The 26,480-nt window shown below is 47.9% G+C and overlaps 1 protein-coding gene across 1 annotated transcript in view; it reads left to right on the top strand.

Annotated features, from left to right (window-relative positions):
• The window catches only part of LOC119975019 (glutaminyl-peptide cyclotransferase-like), a 45,820-nt gene that overhangs the window by 9,731 nt on the left and 9,609 nt on the right, over window positions 1-26,480 (top strand). Inside the window, exons 2-6 of the mRNA XM_038814475.1 lie at window positions 206-352; window positions 2,060-2,341; window positions 10,783-10,956; window positions 21,213-21,312; window positions 25,328-25,444. Of these exons, the coding sequence (XP_038670403.1) occupies window positions 206-352; window positions 2,060-2,341; window positions 10,783-10,956; window positions 21,213-21,312; window positions 25,328-25,444 (820 nt within the window). The remainder of the gene's footprint in view (window positions 1-205; window positions 353-2,059; window positions 2,342-10,782; window positions 10,957-21,212; window positions 21,313-25,327; window positions 25,445-26,480) is intronic.

The following is a 26,480-nucleotide window of genomic DNA, read 5'->3' as shown; positions in this document are numbered from 1 at the left end:
CTCAGGGCGGGAGCAGCTGGAAAATTGTGCCTGTTAACTCTGTTTCTTTCTCTGCACAAGCTACCTGACTTGAGGAGTATTTACAGAAGTTTTGTTTTTATATAAAAATAAATGACTTCATAAACAAAAGATAGAAATGGTATGATTTTGTAATAATAGTTTGTTGTATATATTTGTTTCTTTCTCAATTATATTAAATCACCAGCTACTACATAAGCCAAAGTACTTGAATCCGATTGAAATCCGAAATATATCATCACTGACTAACATTACTCAGATGTGGACTACTTTTCTGAAACCAATACTTAGGGAAAGATATCCAGGCTCCATTGGAAATCAAGCTGTACGCCAGGTGAGTAAGGATAGCTTGTAAAATTATTAAGCTTATTAAAGTTTAATTTACTCCAAGTTTAGTGTTAGAATACAGCAATTTATCTTGCATAAACTTGGCTTGTATTTAATCCCTTAAATCTAGAAGATTGTGGGGTGATTTAATTAAGGTATTTAAAATGTTAAAATGATACAAAAAGGAAGATGCAGAGCTATTTCCTCTGGTGGGGGAAATCAAGAACAAGAAGGGCATAAGCTTAAAATTAGAGACAGGCATTTTACAAAGAAAATCAGGAAGCACATTTTAGCCATGGGGTGGAATTCTATCACTAAAAGAGCTCTGGATGCTGGGATAATTGGAGAGATCAAGACTGATAGATTTTTGTTAGGTTAGGATATGAACTCAGGTGAGCAAACAGAATTGAGATGTAGGTAAACCATGATCTCTTTTAATGTCAATGCAGGCCCGAAGGGCAGAATGGTCTCCAACAGAATTGGAGACCTCTTACTCCACAGGCAGAACTCTATGCATTGGTGCTTCAATGAGTAGTGGTAAGATCACGGATCCAAATACATTAGTCACCATTGTGAGCTTACAGTTCATCAGATGATAAATGCCAAAGCAAGGAATCAGCAGGGTAAAATATTATTCATCTACTTTTTATTCATTATAATAGGAAGGGATCAATTTGAATGTGAAATTTGCAGTATTTCTATCCAATAGTAAAATGTGCAAGATAGATATGCGAGAATAGATTAGTAAAATAAATCACTGATACTGTGATTCACAGAATGATTGATTTTCTCTGCTATTTAGCTCATCTGGTGGAAGGTATCAGAGTGGGGAGAGCATGCTACTACAATTAAAAATGTTATTAAAATAATATTAATCAAACAAATAACAATTAGTTAGGATATTTCAAAGCTAACCATTCAACGTTCCAAAGGCAAATCCCTCCACTGTCTCCCTGTTCAATGAACTGAAGTCAGGGAAGGTGACATTCTCTTAAACCTCAGCTAACAGATTATGAAAGTGACCTCTGGACAAATCCCCCTTTAAAAGTTGCTTTCACTGCACAGGTCCCTGCCCTGAGGTTGCACCTTCAGAGAGCTGAACAATAAGAGCTCCTGTTTGGCGAAATGAAACAGTCACCAGAATGCTACCAAGGCTCCATGCTTAAAATCATGAAGAAAAATTGAACATTCAAAGCTTGCATTCCCTTGAATCCAGAAGGTTGAAACAATGAATTGATTGAGGTTTTTAAGATTTTGAAAGAAATTCACAGAATTGTCAGAAAGAAACTTCTTCTGTTGGTGGCAAGTTTGGGACAAGGGCACTTACCCTTATGATCAGAGCCAGGCCATTTAGGAAAGAGGTTAGCAAACAAACCTTCACACAAAGGCTGGTGGAGTCTCCTACAAAAAACTATGGCTGCCAATTTAATTAACTGTAAATCTAAGATCAATAGATTTTTGCTTGCCAAGGTTATTAAGGGACATGGAGGCAAGGGAGGCAAATGGAAGTAGAATAAAGAACCATTATTATTGCAATGAGTAGAAGAATGGGTTCACAAACTGAATTTCCTACTCCTGTCCTATTTTCCCATTATGTTACTGAGCCTCCACGAAGAAAACAACTCAATTGAAATGTCAAAATCGCATGTTTTTAACTGGCTACTTTTTCAGCTGCTGTGAAAATTAAGCCTTAAAAATAGTCTTTCCTCCATAGTTCATCATAAATCAGTTAGATGAACTCCAGGCTGGCTGGCAAACTGAAGAGGACACTTTCCAGGATGCGATACCCTATGGAACGGTCACGTTTTCAAATATCATCAGTACGCTGAATCCCTCAGCTAAACGAAGGCTGGTGCTGGCTTGTCACCATGACTCGAAATACTACAACAAGTGGTGGTATAGTAGAGTGTACGTGGGCGCCACTGATTCTGCAGTACCATGTGCTATGATGTTGGAACTGGCTCGTGCACTGGACAATGTGCTACTTCAGACGAAGGTACTGCTTAATGTATGGTACATGCATTGTGAATAATTAACCTGATGAATTATTACATCAAATTCTTGCGCATTTGATATCTCAAATCGTATCAAGAAGAGTGTTAAGATGTCAACTTAAATATTTTTGTACGTTGTATGTTAGAAGAACATCCACCTTTTAAAGCCATTTACATTTTTAAAAATAACCTTTTTCTGCATTTTCACATTCTAGGAGGTATTCACGTGAAGGATCACTAATATACTCACAGTGAAGGATCATTAGTGAAGGATCACTAATATACTCACAGTGAAGGATCATTAGTGAAGGATCACTAATATACTCACAGTGAAGGATCATTAGTGAAGGATCACTAATATACTCACAGTGAAGGATCATTAGTGAAGGATCACTAATATACTCACAGTGAAGGATCATTAGTGAAGGATCACTAATATACTCACAGTGAAGGATCATTAGTTTTTTTAAAAATAATTTTTATTGAGAAATTTTGATTTTATACAACAATAACGCACCTTAGTAAAATACCGAAAATAACAATAATATTAACAATCATATACATTCGCCCCATCCCCATGAACAACCCAGCATTTTAACAACAACGCAAATTAACACACTATAAAGTTACAGAATAAACACTACAATAATGCACCCCCCCCCCCCCCCCCCCCCCCCCCGGGTTGCTGCTGCTATTGACCCAGTTACCTATCTCTGAGCCAGGAAGTCCAGAAAAGGCTGCCATCGTTTATAGAACCCTTGTATTGATCCTCTCAGGGCAAATTTGACCTTTTCCAATTTTATAAATCCCGCCATGTCACTGATCCAGGTCTCCACGCTTGGGGGCCTTGCATCCTTCCATTGTAACAGAATCCTTCGACGGGCTACTAGGGACGCAAAGGCCAGGACACCGGCCTCTTTCGCCTCCTGCACTCCCGGCTCCACCCCAACCCCACAAATCGCGAGTCCCCACCCTGGTTTGACCCTGGATCCAACCACCCTCGACACCGTCCCCGCCACCCCCTTCCAGAATTCTTCCAGTGCTGGGCATGCCCAGAACATATGGGCGTGGTTCGCAGGACTCCCCGAACATCTGGTGCACCTGTCCTCACCCCCGAAGAACCTACTCATCCTAGTCCCGGACATATGGGCCCGGTGCAGCACCTTAAATTGGATGAGACTAAGCCTCGCACATGAGGAGGAGGAGTTGACTCTCTCCAAGACCTCCGCCCAAGTCCAATCCTCTATCTGCTCCCCGAGTTCCTCCTCCCATTTAGCCTTCAGCTCCTCCACTGACGACTCCTCCACCTCCTGCATTACCTTATAGATGTCAGACACCTTCCCCTCTCCTACCCACACCCCCGAAAGCACTCTGTCCATCGTCCCCTGCGAGGGCAGCAAAGGGAATCCCTCTACCTGTCGCCTAGCAAACGCCTTTACCTGCAGGTATCTGAACATGTTCCCCTGGGGAAGGCCAAATTTATCTTCCAGTTCCCCCAGGCCCGCAAACCTCCCGCCAATAAACAGGTCCCTCAATTTGCTGATACCCGCCCTTTGCCATCCCCTGAATCCCCCATCCGTGTTCCCCGGGATGAACCGATGGTTGCCACCCAGTGGAGCCTCCATCGAGCCCCCTGTTTCCCCCCGATGCCGTCTCCACTGTCCCCAGATTCTTAGGGTCGCCGCCACCACCGGGCTCGTGGTAACCCTCTTGGGGGAGAGCGGCAACGGTGCCGTTACCATGGCACCTAGGCTTGTACCTCTACATGACGCCATCTCCATTGTTTTCCACGCCGCCCCTCCCCCCTCCATCACCCATTTACGCACCATTGACACATTGGCTGCCCAATAGTACCCCAGAAGGTTGGGCAGCGCCAGCCCGCCTCTATCCCTTCCTCGCTCCAGGAATACCCTCCTCACTCTCGGAGTCCCATGTGCCCACACAAAGCTCAGAATACTGCTGGTCACTCTCCTAAAGAAGGCCCTGGGGATAAATATGGGCAGGCACTGAAAAAGGAACAAGAACCTCGGAAGCACTGTCATTTTGACGGACTGCACCCTCCCCGCCAACGACAATGGCAGCATGTCCCACCTCTTGAACTCCTCCTCCATCTGATCTACCAGCCTGGTAAAGTTATGCTTGTGGAGAGTCCCCCAGTCCCTGGCCACTTGCACCCCCAGGTACCTAAAGCTCTCCCCTGCCCGCCTAAGCGGGAGCCTACCAATTCCTTCCTCCTGGTCTCCAGGGTGCACCACAAACACCTCGCTCTTGCCTAAGTTTAAATTATAACCTGAGAAGGTCCCAAACTCGGCTAGTAACTCCATCACTCCCGGCATCCCTCCCACCGGGTCCGCCACATACAGTAACAGGTCGTCGGCATACAACGACACCCTATGTTCCTCTCCACCTCGCACCAAGCCTCTCCACCTCTCTGAATCTCTCAATGCCATCGCCAGCGGCTCGATTGCCAGTGCAAACAACAAGGGGGACAAGGGGCAACCCTGCCTGGTCCCTCGGTAAAGCCGGAAGTACTCCGACCTCCTCCTATTCGTGGCCACGCACGCCATCGGGGCCTCATATAGCAGCCTTACCCATCTAATGAACCCTTCACCAAATCCAAACCTCCCCAACACCTCCCATAGGTACCCCCACTCCACTCTATCGAAGGCCTTCTCCGCATCCAGCGCCACCACTATCTCTGCCTCCCCCTCAATCGCCGGCATCATAATGACATTCAGCAATCTCCGCACATTCGTGTTCAGCTGCCTTCCCTTCACAAAACCTGTCTGGTCCTCATGCACAACCCCTGGCACAAAGTCCTCTATCCTGGTGGCCAGGATTTTTGCCAGCACCTTAGCATCCACGTTGAGGAGAGATATGGGCCTGTATGAACCACACTGCTGGGGGTCCTTGTCCTTCTTTAAAATTAACGAGATCAGCGCCCGTGACATCGTCGGGGGCAAAGTCCCCCCTTCCCACGCTTCGTTGAGTGTCCGCACCAGCAAGGGGCCCACTAGGTCCACGAACTTTTTATAAAATTCCACCGGGAACCCATCCGGCCCCGGTGCCTTCCCTGACTGCATCTACCCGATCCCCTTAACTAGCTCCTCCAGCTCAATCGGCGCACCCAGCCCCTCCACCTTCTCCTCCTGCACCTTCGGGAAAGAAAGCCTGTCAAGGAACCTCTCCATTCCCCTCCTCTCCCCCGTTGGCTCCGACTGGTACAGTTCCCCGTAAAAGTCCTTGAAGACCTCATTCACCTCTACCCCCTTCCGCACCACATTCCCACTCTTGTCTCTCACTCCAGCAATCTCCTTAGCCGCATCCCGCTTACGGAGCTGATGAGCCAGCATCCTACTCGCCTTATCACCATGTTCGTACACTGCCCCTTGTGCCTTCCTCCACTGTGCCTCAGCCTTTCTAGTGGTCAGCAAATCAAATTTAGCCTGCAGGCTGCGCCTCTCCCCCAACAGTCCCTCCTCTGATGCCTCTGCATACCTCCTGTCCACCTCCAGCATCTTTCCCACCAGTCTATCCCTCTCACTCCTCTCGCTCCTCTCCCTGTGTGCCCGGATGGATATCAGCTCCCCACGAATTACTGCCTTCAGGGCTTCCCAGACCATCCCCACCTGAACCTCCCCCGTATCATTCACCTCAAGGTACCCCTCAATACTTGCCCGGACCCTCCTACACACCTCCTCCTCCGCCAACAACCCCACATCCAACCGCCACAACGGACGTTGGTCTCGCACCTCCCCCATTTCCAACTCTATCCAATGCGGAGCGTGGTCAGAGATTGCAATGGCCGAATACTCGGCCTCCTCCACTCTCGGAATCAGTCCCCTACTCACCACGAAGAAATCTATCCGAGAGTAGACCCTATGTGCCCTCGGCCTCACAAACCTCCATGGATCCACTCCACCCATCTGATCCATAAACCCTCTCAGTACCTTGGCCGCCGCCGGCCTCCTACCCGTCCTAGAGCTGGACCGATCCAGTGAAGGATCCAACACCGTATTAAAGTCCCCCCCTATGATCAGACCTCCCGCCTCCAGATCCGGGATCCGTCCCAACATACGCCTCATAAAGCCCGCATCGTCCCAATTTGGGGCATACACACTAGCCAGTACCACCTTCTCTCCTTGTAGCCTGCCCCTAACCATCACATACCTACCCCCCTTATCCGCCACCACCTCCGATGCCTCAAACAACACATATTTCCCCACCAGAATCGCCACTCCCCGGTTCCTCACATCCAACCCCGAGTGGAAAACCTGCCCCACCCATCCCTTCCTCAGGCGGACCTGGTCCGCCACCCTCAGGTGGGTCTCCTGAAGCATTGCCACATCCGCCTTTAGCCCCTTCAGGTGAGCCAGTACCCTTGACCGCTTCACCGGCCCATTCGACCCTCTCACATTCCAGGTGACCAACCGGATCAGAGGGCGTCCCGCCCCCCCTCCCCCGTCGGCTAGCCATAGCCCGTCGACTGCCCGCCCCAGGCCAGCGTCCCCTGCTCGACCCCGTCCCCATAGCGACAACCCCTCACCTCTGTCCCCCCAGCCCCCACCAGCTCCTTCTTGACCCTACCAGCAGCAACCCGGTATTCCCCTTTCCCCCCCCTCCCTTCCCCCCCAGGCTTGGAACCCTCCCAGCCGCGAACCGTCCTCCATTGTACTTCCGTGGGTCAGCTAACTTCTGCTGACCCCGGAAACTCCCGCCAATAGCCCGACCCCTCCCGAAGTGGGATCATCCCCCAATCTATCCCTCCTCCTGGCACCGCTCCAGCGCGGGGAAGAACCAGTTAAGGCCCCACCTCCCCCGTCACCATCTCCGCCCCCCCAGCCCCGCAGCGCGGGAAACCAGAGGAAAGGCCGCGGTTTCGCCCTGCCCCAACACACCCTTCTGACGCAGCTCCCAAATATCAGCCCCCCTCCATACCCCCACTCCGACATAGAATACAACATACCCCCCCGACCCTCCCCGCAAGATACACAGCCCAAACAATGCCCCAAGCACAAAAACAAAAACATAGCAGAACAACTCCCCCGTAAATAACCATATCAAAATTGCAAAAGTACTGAAACAAGAAGAAAAAAACAGAAGAAAAAGAGAACACAGCAACAGCCGAATCCAGCACTAATATCTTACAGCCGACCTCGCAACCCCCAACCCCTAGTTCAAGTCCAGTTTCTCCGTCCGCACGAAGGCCCACGCCTCCTCCGGGGAATCGAAATAATGGTCCCGGTCCGAATAAGTTACCCACAGGCGCGCGGGCGGCAACATTCCGAACTTTATCTTTTTTCTATGAAGCACCTCTTTCATCCGATTAAATCCGGACCGCCGCTTAGCCACCTCCGCACTCCAGTCCTGGTAGATCCGCACTACCCCATTCTCCCAATTGCTGCTCTTCACCTTCTTGGCACAGCGCAGCACGCAGTCCCGATCACTGAACCGGTGGAACCTCACCAGCACCGCACGCGGGGGTTCATTCTCCTTAGGCCTCCTGGCCAGTACTCTGTGTGCTCCCTCCAGCTCCAGGGGCAGATGGAGAGACCCGGCCCCCACTAGCAAACCCAGCATTACAGCCACATAGGCTGTCAGGTCCGATCCCTCCAGCCCCTCCGCAAGGCCCAAGATCCGCAGGTTTTTCCACCTCATGCGGTGATCCAGCTCCTCGAAGCGTTCCTGCCACTTCTTGTGGAGTGCTTCGTGCCCCTCCACCTTACTCACGAGGACCACGGCCTCCTCCTCTCGTTCAATGGCCTGCGTCTGCAACTTCTTGATGGCAGCACCCTGGGTGGACTGAATCTCTGACAGCCTTCTGTTTGTTTCCTGCAGAGAGCTCAGTACTTCATCCTTGAATTCTTTAAAGCAGCGCAGGAGATCAGTTTGTTGTTTCTGGGCCCAGAGTCTCCACTCCCCTGGAGCTTTGTCGGTGGCCATCTTGGATCCCTTCCCCCGTTTTTTCTGAGGAGCTGCTGCTGTTTTTTCCACCTTTCCACTCCGAGTTCGAGTCATGGACTGCAGGGAAAGTCGTTCAGCACACCTTCCCCCACCGGGAGACGTCGAAAAATTTCCGTTTTGGGCTCTCAAAAGAGCCGAAAAATCTCTTTAAAACAGGAGCTCCCACATGTGTGGCTTATTGCTGCATAACTGCCACCGGAAGTCGTGAAGGATCATTAGTGAAGGATCACTAATATACTCAGTGAAGGATCATTAGTGAATGATCACTAATATACTCTCAGTGGTATTGGTGAAGTTTGACAGAAGCCATAGCAAAACGTGCGGCTGCCACTGATCAAACAGCATTTTGGGAGAAGGGGATTTCAAATTGGGTTGCAATTCCTATAGTGTTCCCCAGATGTGCCTAGGGACCCCATGCATTAATTTAACCAATTACCATCAAAGCCAGCCACAGCGATATACTAAACAGATGATGAATGAAGACACATAAAAGTATACTAGCATGTCGAGTCAGTTAAAAAAACTGGGACATCTGTAGCAATCTAACATCTGTATTAAAATATTATGTCACAGTTCTGACCAGATATTAATCCTCTACTGAAATTACCCACTTATGCCCTTGTAAATAAAACGTTACAAAATTTTTAAAAAAAAAGTAATTTTTATTCAAATTTTCAACAAATGTTTAACCAACAAAACAAAAGAAAATAGAAAAACAGTAACCCCCCCCCCTTAGGGCAAACTTGACCCTCTCCAGTTTGATGAACCTAGCCATATCGTTGATCCTGGATTCCGTGCTTGGGGGCTTCGCATCCTTCCACTGTAAAAGAATCCTGCGCCGGGCTACCAGGGACGAAAAGGCCAGAATACCGGCCTCTTTCGCCTCCTGCACTCCCGGCTCTGATGCTACCCTGAAAATTGCGAGCCCCCAGCCCGGCTCCACCCTGGAACCAACCACCTTTGACAGCGTCTCCGCAACGCCCCTCCAAAAGCCCTCCAATGCAGGGCACGCCCAAAACATGTGGGTGTGGTTTTCTGGGCTCCCCGAACACCTGACACATCTGTCCTCCCCTCCCCCCCCCCAAAGAACCGACTCAGCCTTGTCCTAGTCATATGCGCCCTATGCAGCACCTTTAGTTGGATTAAACTAAGCCTCGCGCAAGAGGAGGAGGAATTCACCCTCCCCAAGGCATCCGCCCACGTCCCCTCATCGATCTCCTCTCCCAGCTCCTCCTACTACTTATCTTTCAGCTCTTCCACCGAGGCCTCTTCCCCTCCTGCATCACTTGGTAGATTGCTGAGATCCTACCCTCACCGACCCACGTCCCCGAGAGCACCCTGTCCTGAACCCCCCTTGGCGGCAACAGTGGAAAACGTTACAAAATATAATGTGGAGACGCCGGTGTTGGACTGTGGTGAACACCAGGTTAAAGTTCAACAGGTTTGTTTCAAATCATTAGCTTTTGGAGGGCAGCTCCTTCATCGAGTGAGTGCTGTCCACCAGGACTAAGCAGCCTTCCACTGGCTATGAAACCAAAGAGAAAAATGCTGGGAAATCTCAGCAGGTCTGACAACGTCTGTAGGGCAAGAAAAGAGCTAATGTTACGAGTCCAGATGACCCTTTGTCAAAGCTTCCACTTCCACTGGTCTAGAGGGATGTGGAGGCTGTGTTTGGGAGGGCAAAGGTGGGAAAGAACCATGATGGCATGGCGTGGGGAGCACCACAGGCCAGAGATAGTGTGCCAAAAAGGAGTTCCAGGTCATTAACACGTGTTGCATAAAAAGGTTCTCTTTTGCATGAAGGTTCTCACATCCCTCTTGCATCTCTTACCCATAGTTATTCTGTGTGCCCTAGTCCTTGTACCATCAAGTAATGGGATCAGCTATTTTTCATTCACCTGATCTAAACCTGTCATAATTTTGTACACTCTATCAAATCTCCCCTCAATCTCCTTTGGTCCAAGGGGAACAATCCCAGCTTGTCCAATCTAACCTAAGATTAACCCAGCAACCCCATCCAACCCTTTTGGACACTAAGGGGAATTTAGCATGGCCACTCCACCTAACCTGCACGTCTTTGGACTGTGGGAGGAAACCGGAGCTCCCAGAAGAAACCCACGCAGACACGAGAACATGAAGACTCCGCACAGTCAAAATACATCACTCGCATTTCATAGTACTAAATTGCATCAGCCACTTGTCTGGAGTTTAAATTGGTAACATTATGAAAATAGTGATATAAGGGAATAATCCAATTTATAATAGCATCTCTAACATTACATTCCAAAGTGCTATAATGATTTATGGACTAGCCCAGGCTGTGCTTTGTTTCCGAAGTGTGATCTATATTTTTATTCCAACATTTAATTGAGTTTTAATGTTTGAAAATGTCCCAGCGGAAATCTAAAGTACGCAATCTGGATATTCACATTTTATGTGGAGTAAAGGTTTACACCTAAATTATTTCTCTTTCATTCAGAATATTAGTGACAGGCCGGATCTTACCCTGCAGCTCATTTTCTTTGATGGTCAAGAAGCAATTGAATATTGGTCTGAGATTGACTCTCTATATGGCTCCCGACATTTGGCAAAGAAGATGGAGATGACGAGACATCCATTTGGTGCCAGTGACACCAACCAGCTGCACGGAATTGTAAGTACTGACTGCCATGGAAACAGAAACAAATGTAAAATGTGGTTATTATCAGGTCAGTAGGCAAGATATACTTCCCTAAAATATTGAAGAAAAATTGTGCAGCTTTTATCAGTCACAGATAAAAGACTAGAGCTATTTGGATACTTGTGTTAATGGCGCTGTTGGTTGATAGTTGAGGTTTAGTTCAGGGTGATATGAGGTCAGGATACCTGGTTAATGCTCAGGACAGCTGTTGGCTGCCTCCACACGCGTCCGTAAATCCTATCATGGCTGCTAGATCTCATGCGCCAGAGGCCCATAATGGGATTTGCGCTGCAAGATCTCAGAATTAAATGCTCCCTGCCCCCTCGCCGGTGATGTGATTTCCATTATTTTAAATATATTTAAATGCCATTGCACTGCTTTACGCCGTACCTTCCAGTCTCGTTGAGAGCCGGGCCTGGGCAATGTCCCCAGGCACCCATTTCCATTTGAGGGGGGGGGGGGGGTGGCTTTCCCCTTGTGTGTGATGGGGGAGGGGTGCACACTGGAAAATGAGAGCAGAGGGGGAGAGCCCCTATGTATCTCCATGGTGGGGGTAACCCTGAAGCCTTTGGGGTGTCCTTCATGGCTGTGGGGGCAAGTGTATAATTAGAGCAGATCAGGGCACTCTTTAAAGATGGCGTCCAGATCTCTGTAGGGCTGGTCTTGCCAGTTCTGAGGCCCTGCGCTGCCAGAGTGACGGTGAAAAACATGGCCACTGATTTTTAAAAAAATAATCTTTATTGTCACAAATAGGCTTACATTAACACTACAATGAAGTTACTGTGAAAAGCCCTTAGCCGCAACATTCCGGCACTTGTTCGGGTACACAGAGGGAGAATTCAGATTGTCTAATTCACCTAACAAGCACATCTTTGGGGAGGAAACCGGAGCACCCGGAGCACCTGGAGCACCAGGAGCACCTGGAGCACCAGGTCACTTACCTGCCTCACGGCGCCGAGGTCCCAGGTTCAATGCCGGCTCTGGGTCACTATCCGTGTGGAGTTTGTACGTTCTCCCGTGTTTGCATGGGTTTCGCCCCCACAACCCAAAGATGTGCTGGGTTGGTGGATTTGCCATGCTAAATTGCCCCTTAACTGGAAAAAATGAATTGGGCACTCTAAATTAAAAAAAAAATTAGTGGGTGAAATTCTCCGACCCCCAGCAGGGTTGGAGAATCGCCCGGGGCCGCTGAAAATCCGGCCCCGCCATGTCCAGAATTCTCCCACCCGCAAAACGTCAGCGTGCCGCCAATCCCGCCGCCCGCCTCGGAGAATGGCGGGGGCCGGTGGGAGGCTACGAGTTTCTGTGCTGCCGTTATTCTCCGGCCCGGATGAGAAGTCCCACCGCTGAGAGGCTTCTCCCGCCGCCGTGGTCTGAACCACCTCTGTGCCGGCGGCGCGAGCGGGCCCCCGGGGTCCTGGGAGGGGCGATCAGACCCCGGGGAGTGCCCCCACAGTGCCCAGGCCCGCGATTGGGGCCCACCTATCGGCGGGCGGGCCAGTGCCGTGGGGGCACTCTTTTTCTTCCGCCGCCGCCATGGCCTCCACCATGGCGGAGGCGGAAGAAAATCCCCCAGCGCGCATGCACCGGTGGTGACGCCAGCGGCAGCTGACGCACCGGCGCATGCGCGAACCGGCGAAGGCCTTTCGGCCAGCCCCGGCACCGGGCGGTGGGCGTCAAAAGCCGTTGTTGCCAGTTTTGCCGCCAGTCGGTGTGGTGCCAACCGCTCCGGCGCAGGCCTAGCCCCTCAATGTGAGGGCTTGGCCCCTAAAGGTGCGGAGAATTCCGCACCTTTGGGGAGGCCCGACGCCGGAGTGGTTGGTGCCACTCTGCTATGCCGGGACTCCCCGCCCCGCCGGGTAGGGGAGAATTTCGCCCGGTGTCACTTAACAAGCACATCATTCGGGACTGGTGGGAGGAAACTGGAGCACCCAAAGGAAACCCATGCAGACATGGGGTGAACATGCAGACTCTGCACAGACAGTTACTCAAGATGGGAATCAAACCCGGGTTCCTGGCGCTGTGAAGCAACAATACTAACCACTGCTTTCATGCTGCCCATCGTCAGCAAAGTCATGGAAGCGGTCATTGACAGTGCTATCAAGCAGCACTTCCTCAGCAATAACATGCTCACTGACACTCAATTTGGGTTTGGCAAGGCCACTCTGCTCCTGACCTCATTACAATCCTGGTTCAAACATGGACCAAAGAGCTGAACTCCAGAGGTGAGGGGAGCGTGACTGCCTTTGACGTCAAGGCAGCATTTGATCGAGTATGGAGCCCTAGTAAAACTGGAGTCAATGGGAATCGTGGAAAACTCCCCACTGGTACATAACTAGCACAAAGGAAGATGGTTTGTGGTTGTTGAAGGTCAGTCATCTCAGTTCCAGGACATCACTGCAAGAATTCCTCATAGTTTCCTTGTCCCAACCATTTTCAGCTGCTTCATCAATGACTCACTCCATCATCAGGTCAGAAGTCGCGAAATTCGCTGATGATTACAAAACGTTCTTCACCATTTGCAATGACACAGATACTGAAGCAGTCTGTATCCGTGTGCAGCAAGATCTGAACATTCAGCTTTGGACTGATAACCGTCAAGTAACACTGAGGCAATTATCATCTCCAATAAGAGAGAATCGAATCATCTTCCCTTGACATTCAACAGCATTACCATTGCTGAATTCCCCATTGTCAACATCCTGGTGGTTCCTGTTGACCAGAATTGAACTGGACAAGCCATATAAATAATGTGGTTACAAGAGCAGGTCAGAGGCTGTGAATTCTGTGGAAGTAGTTCATCTCCTGACTCCGCAAAGCATGTATATCATTTATAAGATACAAGTCAGGAGTGTGATGGAATACTTTCCACTTGCTTGGATGAGTGCAGCTCCAACAACACTCACCACTCCAAGATAAAGCAGCCCATTGAGTGGCCCCTATCTCCCAGTTTAAACATTCACTCCTTCTAGCACCGATGCAGCAGTTTGCACCATCTGCGCGATTCACTGCAGCAACTCACCAAAATCCTCACAATTTTGATTACTTAGAAGAACAAAGGCACCAAGTGCATGGGAACACCACTACCTGCAAGCCCCTCCCCATCCTGACCTGGAACTATATTGCCGTAGCCTCACTGGGAATATTGTGTCCAGTTTGAATCACCTCACAGAGTGGGTGACATTGAGGGTGCAATCTTCCGACCACGCTGCGCCAGAACAGCATCTCGCTACGGTGCAGAGTGGCCAGGGAGAGCTGGGAAACCCCGCTCCCGGGATCTACTCGGCTCACAACACCTTTGTGAGATTCAACGCAATCTCGCGAGACGTTGTTAGGAGAATCCCGCCCACAATGGTGGACCCCCCCAATGTTGCATTTGGGCTACGGTGGGGGGGGGGGGGGGGGGGGGGGGGGGGGGGTTGAGGATTGCTTTGTGGGCCTTAGAGTTCAGGACGCCATTTAAAACTGGCGACCCAATAGATATAGATATAGAGAAATACAGCACAGAACAGGCCCTTCGGCCCACGATGTTGTGCCGAACGTTTGTCCTAGGTTAATCATAGATCATAGAATTTTGGACACTAAGGGCAATTTATCATGGCCAATCCACCCAGCCTGCACATCTTTGGACTGTGGGTGGAAACCGGAGCACCCGGAGGAAACCCACGCACACACGGGGAGGATATGCAGACTCCACACAGACAGCGACTCAAGCCGAAATCGAACCTGGGATCCTGGAGCTGTGAAGCAATTGTGCTATCAGTGATGTCCTGGAACTGAGATGACTGACCTCCAACAACCACAAACCATTTTCCTTTGTGCTAGTTATGACTCCAACCAGTGGGGAGTTTTCCACAATTCCCATTGACTCCAGTTTTACTAGGGCTCCATACTCGATCAAATGCTGCCTTGATGTCAAAGGCAGTCATGCTCACCTCACCTCTGGAGTTCAGCTCGTGCTACAAAAGGGAGTTCCAGTGAGCAGAGCTCCCCATTGTAAAAAAAAAATGTGGCTATGTGCAGCCTTCGGCCGCGGGGGCCCTGTTTAGGCCCTTTATTCAAAGCGAGTCACGTTGAATAGCCATGTGTTTCTCGGCACTGCGGGTGCCGGGAAACACATGGCTAAACTCGCTCGGGGGCTTTGTTCCCTTTTGGTAGAGCGTGCAGAGGAGGGTCGCTGAATTAAATTCTCGTATAAAGCTCCTTAACTTTCAAAACAGACTAAAAGGATTGTGACTGTATTTTAGAGAAACATAGAGTTAACAGATCTGACTGATGTTTATAAAGTTGATAAAGGGGAATAGATTGTGTTTCAGTTGACAGTTTGCTCCAACTAAATAAGTTATGGAGGACCAGGATAACAATTTGAGTCGTGTAAGACTAGGTCTGGGTTAGATGCCAGGAGGTTGTTTTTTTCCTAGATAATAGTTAACCTCTGAATAGGCTGCCAGCTCATGCAGTGGATGTTGATCACTGAATTTCCTCAAGCAATAGCTGGGCGGCATGATGGCACAGTGGTTAGCACTCCTGCCTCACAGCTCCAGAGATCCGGGTTTAGTTCCTGCCTCAGATGACTGTCTGTGGAGTTTGCCCTTTCTCCCTGTGTCTGCATGGGTTTCCTCGGGTACTCTGGTTTCCTCTCCCAGTCCAAAGATGTGCAGGTTAGGTGGATTAGCCATGCTAAATTGCCCCTTGGTGTCCAAAAGATTAGGTGGGGTTGCTGGGTTAGGGGGATAGGGTGGACGTGTGGGTTTAAGTAGGGTGTTCTTTCCAAGGGCCGGTGCAGAATCCATGGGCTGAATGGCCTTCTTCTGCATTGTAAATTCTATGATTCCATGGATTGCTTTGGCTTGGATAGCCATCACCCCTTAAAGTTAGATATGTTACGGAATTCAGATTCGGGTGATCACCAGGACTACTTTTGATTGCTTAGGTGAGTTGGAGAAAAACCTCCAAGATAGCTTTCACCCAAATTAGCCTGGGTTTTGAATCTGGTTTTCCACCTCTCCCAAGATATCAGATGTTTTAGGGTGGCATGGGGCACGTATTCATCGTGCAACACAACTTAGTACAAGTGTGTAGAACAGGCTGGATGGACCAGAGGATCTTTACTTGTCCATCACAGTTCATATGTTGGTATTATTGATGTGACATTGGAACAGTCATTTTGTATTTTCTCTGTGTTGTTTTGTATGTTGACTGATGACACATGAATCCCATTGTCATGAATGTCAGGAAATGTTCCTTTGTTCCTGCTTATGTGTTCTATTAAAGTATATGTTAGCAATGGTCATCTGGGAATTCCTTTAAGAATATTGTTAGAGAAATGGTTGGTCAGTCAAGGTCTCATTGCATGGTGGAGCAGACTCGATGCGCTGAATGGCCTACTTCTGTTCCTCTATCTAATGGGGCAAAACATGTTGGGATGGATTTCCCAATTCTCCACTGAGCATGTTTTTGCCAGGGGAAATTTAATATGTGATGGGTGGGTGTCCCACCCACCCCCCCCCCCCCCCCCCCCCCCCAACCACCACCACCACCTTCCCATCCCCTCCATAATATGTGGTGTGGGTAATATGGAGTGATGGTGGGTATGCGGATTCCCTCCCGACAGAATCAGTTGCCGGGTTCATCTCGTAATCGGTGCAACCAACTCGTGACATCAAGCGGAAGAGGTACGGCACTAGCCCATCTACCCTTAGGTTTAAAGAGGCTCTGTAAAGTGACCTGTTAAGGGCCTCAATCTGTCTCCACCATCAGAACATGCTGGGTAGTGGCCCAATCTCTCCCTGTCCAAAAAAACCTTAGCCGGTGCCTAGACACTTTTTTGTGGGCCTCCCCACAGTCCCAGCAGCGGCCACTACTCTCTTCTGAAACTGCAGGGACCGCAAGGGACAGCCAAACAGAGGGTCTGACAGCTCTTGAGGGTGAGATTTCCTTCCACTGAACGGGTAAAACCAATCCTCAGTGTAGTGATTTCTGTACGTGCATGTACATAAGGGGTTAATGTGTAATCAGTAGCACCAGATGATCACTAGAGGGCTGTACCAACAGGGGTACAAAAGCAAATGCATTCTGATCCTCTCTCTCTCTTTTGGGTGTACTGTGTGTGGTGATATGCATCACAAGGGGTTAATGTAAATGCACTATGACTAAGTAAACACTAGAGGGAGCACCAGTGACGTCATGACATGCAGACATACAGCTAATGAACACATAGAATAGGACACGACCAATGGGCAGTCAAGACACCCAGAGGTGACACTACCACAAGGGGCATTACACAATCCATATACAAGGACAGGGCACACATGCTCTGTCTCTTTCCACAGGTGACACTTGGAGAGCAGGACAGGGGCAGATCAGAAGCATCACACCCGCCACGTGGCTTAGAGAAGACTGGTTAGTTAGACTGAGTTACTATAGTAAGATTAGCAGGAGAGTCGAACTCATAGAGATTGAAATCAACTCCCCTCTCACCACTGCCTTCAGTGCCTCCCAGATCACTGCTGCTCAGACTTCCTCTGTATCATTGACCTGCAGGTAGTCCAGCACACACTTTCTTACTCTCTCACACGCCGCCTCATCCGCCAACAGGCCCACGTCCAATCGCCACTGCGGGCGCTGGAAGCTCTCCTCACTGACCTGCAGTTCCACCCAATATGGGGTATGGTCCGAGATAGTGATGGCCGGGTACCCTGTGTCCACCACCCCCGCCAGCAGATCCCTACTCAAAATGAAAAAGTTGATCTGGGAATACACTTTGTGCACATGCGAGTAGAAAGAAAACTCCTTAGCCGTCGGCTGTGTAAACCTCCATGGGTCGATCCTCCCCATCTGCTCCATGAACCCAATCAACTCCTTTGCCATCGTTGGCAGTTTCCCCGTTCTCGAGCACGACCGGTCCAGGCCAGGGTCAATAACCGTAGTAAAATCCCTTCCCATCACCAGCTTGTGTGAGTCCAAATCCGGTATCTTCCCCAGTGCCCTCCTAATGAAATCAACACCGTCCCAGTTAGGCACATAGAGATTGACCTCCCCTCCAGCTTACCGCTCACCATGACATAACGGCCCCACCCCGTCCGAAACAATACTGCCCGCCTGGAATTGTATCTGCTTATTAATTAAAATCGCCACTCCTCTCGTCTTAGTATCCAGCCGCGAATGGAAGACCTGACTGGCCCAACCATTCCTCAGCCTAACTTGATCAGCCACTTTCAGGTGCGTCTCTTGCAGCGTCACCACGTCCGCCTTCAGAGCCCTCCGATGCGCGAACACACGGGCCCTCTTGACAGGCTCATTCAGCCCTTTAACATTCCAGGTGATCACCCTGGATGGAGGGCACACCCCCCCCCCCCCCCCCCCCCCCCCAATCAGCCATCCCCCTTTCTGGGCCCGCCCCCCCACCTATGCATCGCGCCGCCAACTGCCCGCCTCCAGGCAGCCCCCACCCCGACCTCCTCTACATCCCCAGACCCAAATCCTTCCCTCGTCAGCAGAATAGCTCCCCCCCCCACCCCAGCAACATCACTCTATAGCCCAACTCCTGCCCTGCATTGAATCAGTATACACCCCGACCATGCTTCCGTGAATTAGCTCACTTAGCTAGCCTGGTGGCCCTCGCCTTCGGTGCCACAAAGTCTCCCACCTATTGTTCCCTACTCCCCTACCCCCCCCGCCCATCGAAACCACTTCCCTCATCAAGCCAAGACTGAACAATCTCCTAATTGCCATAGTAGACAGCCCAAGAAAGACAGAGACCCCCATAGCACACCCCTCAATAGTGCAAATTAAAATAATACGAAATAAAACATAGAAAGCCCCACCAACCACCCCCATCAAAACACCAAAAAAACCCCAACAACGACCGAATATCTTTTACTCCCCTGTCTTCACCCAAACTTCAAAGACAAACAAAAAAAGAAAGGACAACAATCAAACCATATATACATCGTTAAAAAAAGGAAAAAGAGAAAGACACTGCCACTTAAGTCTGAAAAAGTCCTCAGTTCTGCACCAGACCCTTCTTCTTGGCAAAGTCCATCGCCTCTTCGGGCAATTCAAAGTAGTGGCGCTGGTCCTCTTAAACAGGATCTCCTTCACCTGCCTGAAGCCTGCCCTCCTTTTGGCCACCTCCACTTCCACTCAGGTCCTGATAGACACGCAGTACACTATTGTCCCACTTGCAGCTCCTGGTACGTTTGGCCCACTGGAGGACACATTCTTTGTCCAGAAATCTGTGGAACCGCACCACCATTGCCCTTGGGGGGTCCCCCGGCCGTGGCTTCATCGCCATCGCCTGTACACCCTGTCCACCTCCAGCGGCCGGGGAAAAGCCCCCTCCCCCAGAAGCTTCTGGAACATATTTACCAGAAAAGCACCCGCATTAGCCCCCTCAGACCCTTCAAGGAGACCGTCAATTCTCAAATCCTGTCGGCGCGCGCTGTTCTCCAGCTCTTCCACTTTTTCTAACATCCTCTTCTGCTGATCCTTCAGCATCCCCACCTCCAGCTCGAGCACCGTTTGGTGCTCCTCCTGGTCCGCCAGCGCTTTCTCCAACTTCTGGATCGTCCGATCCTGGGCATCCAGCCTCCGTTCCATCCGATCAATCGATTCCTTTATTGGGTCGAGACTATCTCATTTCTGTCTGGCGAAGCCCTCTTGAATGACCTGCATCAGCTCCTCCATCGATGGCTGTCGCAGCAGGGGTCTGAACCTCGGCCATGTTAACTTCAGCAGGAACTTCTACCCAGCCCTTGTTTATCTTTCTGTTTCTTCCCTTACACTCCCTTGGGGCTCTTCGTTTCATGCACCACTATGTGGATCCAGTACTTAAATGTCCGCACTTTCCAAGTCAAGACTCAAAACCACGAAAAAGTCGGGAAAAAAGGTCCAAAAGCCCGGCCAGAGCAGGAGCCACCAAGTATGCGACCTACTCCCTCATAGCTGCCACCGGAAGTCCCTTATCCGGAATCTTGTGATTACCTCAAATTCACCACTGTCGTAATTTGCAATGGAGAACTTCTCAAACTCATAGAGAACTGTGCTAATGGTTCAATAAATCACATTAAACTTACTTCAAAGTCTAGAGTATCTTTTGGTCAAAGCTGCATTGAGTTGCAGCCTGTGTTATCCCAGAGTACATAACACAACACTGTCACCAGGACTGGTGTATAAGATTAGCTCAGATGGTTAGTGTAGTTGAACATAATTACTGTAGTTTGATCTTGTTGACCTTATCACTAGTATTAATATTAAAGTAAAGAATTCACGCCATTATTGTTACAGTTACTCAATAAACCTTTTGTTACTACTGGACAAGTTCGAGTCTCTTTGATCAAGATTCAGAAAACCTCATCAGCGACAGGTTTGAGTAATACATATTACACTCAGTAGTATATCAAAACATACTACAAAGAAGTGTAATGAAAGACTCAGCTTGTTTAGGCCATGTGCAGCATATCATCCATCTTCTAGGGCAGGGGTGGTGAGCAATATGCTCCCCAAAAACTTCAGGCCATCAAACGTTAGAGAAAGGGTACGTTGATCTGTTTACTTACTTAAAATTCTCTTAGTTTAACTTAAAGCTGCCTATCTTCAGTAAAATTAGAGAAGTGGTATTCCACAAGAGTAGGTGCTGGGACCACTCTTGTTCACAATTAACATAAAGAATTTGGTCTTGAGAATATCAAGTGCAATTTCAAAATTTGCAGACAACATCTTATGAGGGGGAGGTTGTGGAGTTTACAGTCAATAAAGAGGAGGATTGAAACTAATTACAGGAAGTCATGAATAAACTTGCAAAATGGTCATGTAATTAACAAATGAACTTGTAGATAAGGGACAAGGCCACGTGCATGGAAATTAACTGCATAATTATGATAGAAGAAGAGAGTTCTGGGGATTCAGATAAATAAATAACTAAAAGTAGAGACGTGGCTTAATTAGGCTATGAAAAAACGTTATCAATACATTTAATTTCACTTCTAGAGGGATAGAATTAAAAAGCAGAGAAGTTATATAAGTAAACAAGTTCCAAACGTTTATTTTTGGGAAGATATTAACATGAGATCACATTAGTTTACCAGCCGATTTTGTTTTCGTGATTAATTTTATACCAGACGAACCAGTTTATTAATTCTATTTGATAATCATTGGGAATTGAGGTGATTGATTACCTGATAATTTGCCAATATTCTAATTTGTCAAACTGCTTACATTCCTCTTAGGACCTATTTATATTATTGGATTTGATTGGTGCATCAAATCCAAGATTTCCAAGTTATTTTCCAAACACAGCTCGATGGCATAAAAGACTACAGCTAATAGGTAACTAAAATTAACTGGAATCATCTTTGATTTGTACAACAAATTCTGTTCTCTTGTCACAAACCTCATCCCTCTCCCTGACAGTTGTCTGAGGCTCAACCAGACTGTTCACAACTTGGGCATCATATTTGACCCCAAAGTGAACTTCCAATCACATATCCACACCATCCTTGATTTCTATAGAATCAGTGCAGAAGAGGCCATTCGGCCCATCTAGTCTGCACCGACCCTCGCTGAAAGAGCACCGTACTGAGGCCCACTCCCCCGCCCTAATTCCTAACCCCACCTAACCTGCTCATTCTTGGACACTACGGGACAATTTTATCATGGCCAATCCATCTAACTGGCACATCTCTATGTTGCCCAATTTTGCCCCGCCTCAATTCATCGGCCAATAAAATCCTCATCCATGCCCTTGTTAACTCTAAACTTGACTATGCCAATACAGTACTGGCTGGCTCCCTTCTTCTACGCTGCAAAAATTTGAGCGTATCCAAAACTCTGCTAACCATGCCATGTCTTGTATCATCTACCATATGCTCACTGAGCTACATTTCTTCCTGGTTGAGCTACACCTGAAATTTAAAGTGATCATCTTTGTTTTCAAATTCGTCCATAGTCTCACTCTTTCCTACCACTGTAACCTCACCAAGGCCTATAATCTTCAAGGGATATCTTATCTCCTCTAATTCTGCCTCTTACGTATCCCAGGTTTTAATTACTCTACCAAAGGTAGTAGTAGTTCGTTAACTGACTAAGATCCTATGTTCCTATGTTCCGGAATTCTCTCTTTAAACCTCTCTTCTTCCTTTAAGATACTTCTTAAAATCTACCTCTTTGACGAAGCTTTTGATTATCTGCCATAATGTCTCTTTTTGTGGCTTGGTGTCAGATTTTGTTAGATAATACTGCAAAGTGCCTTGGGAATGTTTTATTACAGTAAAAGCACGATATAAATATAAGTATTTTTGTTATTGTTATGGAAAATTTATGGGCGGTGATGCCGTGATGGTATTTTCACTGGGCTATCAATCCAGAGACCCAGGGTAATGTTCTGGGGACCCGAGTTCAAGTCTCCACCATTGACAGATGGTGAAATTTGAACTCAATAAAAATCTGGAATTAAAAGTCTAATAACCATGAAATCATTGTCCTTTGTTGTAAAAATGCATCTGCTTCATTAACGTCCTTGAGGAAGGAAAATCTGCCATCCTTACCTGCCGAGCCTCCATGTAACTCCAGACCCACAGCAATGTGGCTAGCTCTTAAATTCTCTCTGAAATGGCCTAGCAAGCCACTCAGTTCAAGGGCAGTTAGAACATAGAACATACAGTGCAGAAGGAGGCTATTCGGCCCAACGAGTCTGCACCGACCCACTTAAGCCCTCACCTCCACCCTAAACCCGTAACTCAATAACCCCTCCTAACCTTTTTGGTCACTTAAGGACAATTTATCATGGCCAATCCACCTAACCTGCACGTCTTTGGACTGTGGGAGGAAACCGGAGCACCCGGAGGAAACCCACGCAGACATGGGGAGAAAGTGCAGACTCCGCACAGACAGTGACCCAGCGGGGATTGGAACCTGGGATCCTGGTGCTGTGAAGCCACAGTGCTATTCACTTGTGCTACCGTGCTGCCCACAAATTAGGGATGGACTATACATGCTAGCCCAGAAAGCGACGTCCATATCCCATGAATGAATAAAAAAAATAGCTGACAAATATTTGAACTAAAAGTAAGACTGAAGCTTTTTGGATAGGATAATAATAAGCTGAGCTGTTGTGGCTGGATGTGGGGCTGTCATCTTGCAAAGGGAAAAGTTAAATATGGGAACTATGGAAACTACAGATATTATTTGGATGTTATATTAAACAGAGCTTTCTCACTGAGGATCAAACAATCAGGAGTGTAAATAATTGTAGAGATCCTGGGACCTCCGGTGACGGGATGTGCTGAGCAGTCGCACACCAGGTGGCTCTCCTCCAGAATACAATAAAATAGGCACATTTGGAAGAATCTAGCCTGAAAATTTGGACTTATTCTACCCATAAACAGAAAAGGGAAAAAGAGCAATATGTCAGCAAGTGGAAGCTCAAGAGGCTGCTTGGAAGCCAAAAGTGGTGGAAAAGCGAGCGAGCAATTAGTCAGACCATAAGGTGAGGGGTTCCTGGCCACCCTGAGTGAGGGAGACCGATGACCCAAACAACGGGCTCCCCACCATTTCCTCCCGGAGAGGGATGGAAGACATTCCTGACTACAGAATTGACCGCGATGAAGGAGGAAATCAAAGTGGAGATTTAGGTGGCGGTGGCGAAGGTATGGTCGCCATCCAGATTGCGCTTGACGGAATGGGGAAGAGCTGGGGGCTCAGGGGAAGTAATCCCAGGAACTCAAAAAGGCATCAACTGACCAGAGCAACAGGGTGGTAGCTCTGGAAGCCAAGAGAAAAAGGTTGGTGGCGACCCAGGGAAATCTGAAGGAGAAAGTTGAAGATCAGTAGAACTGGTCTTGGCACCAAGATATTCGAATAGTGGGTCTGCCAGATGGGATCAAGGGCAGGGACCCGACAAACTATGTGGTCCAGATTCTGGGCAACTTGGTCGGTAGGGACAGCTTCCCCGAGCCGCCAGAGATCATCAGGGTATATAGGCCACTCTGACTGAAGCCCAAGGCTGGGGAGCAGCCAAGGGCGATAATCGGCAAACTACTCAGGTAGCAGGATCGGGAGAGGATCCTGCGTTGGGCTTGGCAGACCAAAGCGAGCAGCTGGGAAGAACACAGACTACGGGCAGACCTGGAAAAACGGAGGGCCGAGTTTAACCAAGTGAAATCAGCCCTGTAAAAGAAAGGAATAAAATTTGCGATGTTATTCCTAGCCATGCCCTGGGTGACATTCCAGAACAAAGAACATTATTTCACCACCCTGGCAGAGGCGCACAAGTTCATGTGGGAGAATGGCCTAGAAAAAAGGCAGACAAAGCAGCGATGAGGAAGACGCAGGGAGAGAAAGAAGAAAAGTGATGGACATGAACAATTTTTGCATCTCTTGTACAGTGCAAAATTGTAAACTTTAATAAAAATATTTATTAAAAAAAATAAGTGTACAGTTCCTATGCGATCTGTGGAATGATTAGACTTGGGAGGCTAAATGTTCCAAAAGTGACTTATAACCACAGGGGATTTCTACATCTAGAATATGAAAATGTGGTATCAGCTTGAGCTAAATTTTAATGGCACCTATGGAGATGACTGGTTATTGCAAAAGTGCAAAACTTGAAATTGCTTACTTTGGATAAGCAATTCCCTAGATTTCAAAATCCATGCATTAAATTATAAAATTTGAAATGAAAAAAATGAAAATCGCTTATTGTCACGAGTAGGCTTCAATGAAGTTACTGTGAAAAGCCCCTAGTCGCCACATTCCGGCGCCTGTCCGGGGAGGCTGGTTTAATTGTAATGCCACACAAAACACGTGAGAAACTGGAGCAAAAAATTAAGCGAAGAAAGAAAAAGATTACAGATCCTTCTGCTAATTCATTGTATGAACCAAGGAATACTAAGTTGATGCATGAATGGGTAACATTTCAGGAAACTGAAAATTGGGTTGATACAAAAAATGAGCAAATTCAAAGAATGGGTTGGGCCAGTTATTCCTTCCTTCAGGATTTTCTTAAGTAATTTACCAGCTCTCAAATGATGGTAATATCAAACAAGCCTTATATCTCATGTGAAAATAATGAAAACAAAGCTGAAACTAGCTTATAGGATGTCTTGTACCCAGAATATGAACCTTCTAATTCCGTAAATCAGTAGATGGTTCATTCTCATACACTTAGCTGAAATATAATATTTGTATCATTTTTGCAGATCATTTCTGTTCCAACGTAACATAGGTATATCTCTAGGATATGATTTCACTACGATAAAGTGGCACTGCATTGATAGTTGGAGAAAAACACACTGAACCATGTATGAAATGCATATAAACCCATTTGTTTAATCTTGTCCAACAGAACGACGTCTGCATCGATTGGGTGTACTGCATGACCATCCCACTGAGGTGAAATATTTCTGGACCAAAATGCGAGCAGGACATGTTGATGATGATCATATGCCATTTTTGCAAAGAGGTATCTTGTAGCACATCATAGTAAAGAAGGAAGTTTTTCTCCTCTCATGTGCAACAAATCATAGACTTGTTTACAATAGATTATATTTATATAGATCTGGCTTTATAAATAGAGATTTGCTATACAATAGCAACAAAGTGATTAACCTGCATAAAATACTGGTTTGGCGTCAACTGGAATATTGTGAGCAATTATTGTGGCTAGTACTGCGGCTGCACAGCGCCAGGGAACCGGGTTCAATTCCGGCCTCGGGTGACTGTGTGGAGTTTGTACGTTCTCCCCGTGCCTGCATGGGTTTCCTCCGGGTGCTCCGGTTTCCTCCCACAGTCCAAAGATGTGCAGGTTAGGTGGATTGGTCATAATAAATTGCCCGTAGTGTCCAAAGGTTGGGTGAGGTTGTGGGGTTGTTGGGGTGGTGTGGGGGAGTGGGCCTGGGTGGGGTGTTCTTTCGGGTGGGCGGTGTGGCCTCCAACTGCACTGCAGCGATTCTACAAATTCTGAACTTCGCACTTTATGAAGGATGGGAAGGTATTGGAGAGGATGCAGAAATATGTATGAGAATGGTTCCAAGGATGAGGAACTTCACTTATGTGACTAGATTCTTGAAGGTGGGGCTGTTCTCCTTGGACAGGAGATTAGGAGGAGATTTGATAAAGAAGTTCAAATCATGAGGTGTTGGGACAGAGAACACAAGGAAAAATTGTTCCCGTTGACAGACTTATCCAGAACCAGCAGACACCAATTTATAGTGATTGGCAAACAAAGCAACAGCAACATGAGGAAACAATTTTTTCCCAGTGAGTGGTTAGGATCTGGAATACATTTTTTGAGTGTGGTGGAGTCAAATTCAATCAAGGCCACAAAAGAGAATTGGATAATTATGAGGAGAAAAAATGTTTAGGCTACAGGAAAAGTCAGGGGAATGGGAATAGATGAGTTGCTTTTTCAGAAAGCCTAGATAGAAATGGCGAGCTGAAATAGCAATAGGTGTACAAGGATGGAGCAGTGCTCCGAAAGCTAGTGTTTGAAACAAACC

Source organism: Scyliorhinus canicula, chromosome 1, assembly GCF_902713615.1.
Source record: "Scyliorhinus canicula chromosome 1, sScyCan1.1, whole genome shotgun sequence".
In the NCBI taxonomy this organism is placed as follows: domain Eukaryota; kingdom Metazoa; phylum Chordata; class Chondrichthyes; order Carcharhiniformes; family Scyliorhinidae; genus Scyliorhinus; species Scyliorhinus canicula.
The sequence above is the reverse complement of the archived record's forward strand: the minus strand, read 5'-3'. Positions and strand labels throughout refer to the sequence as shown.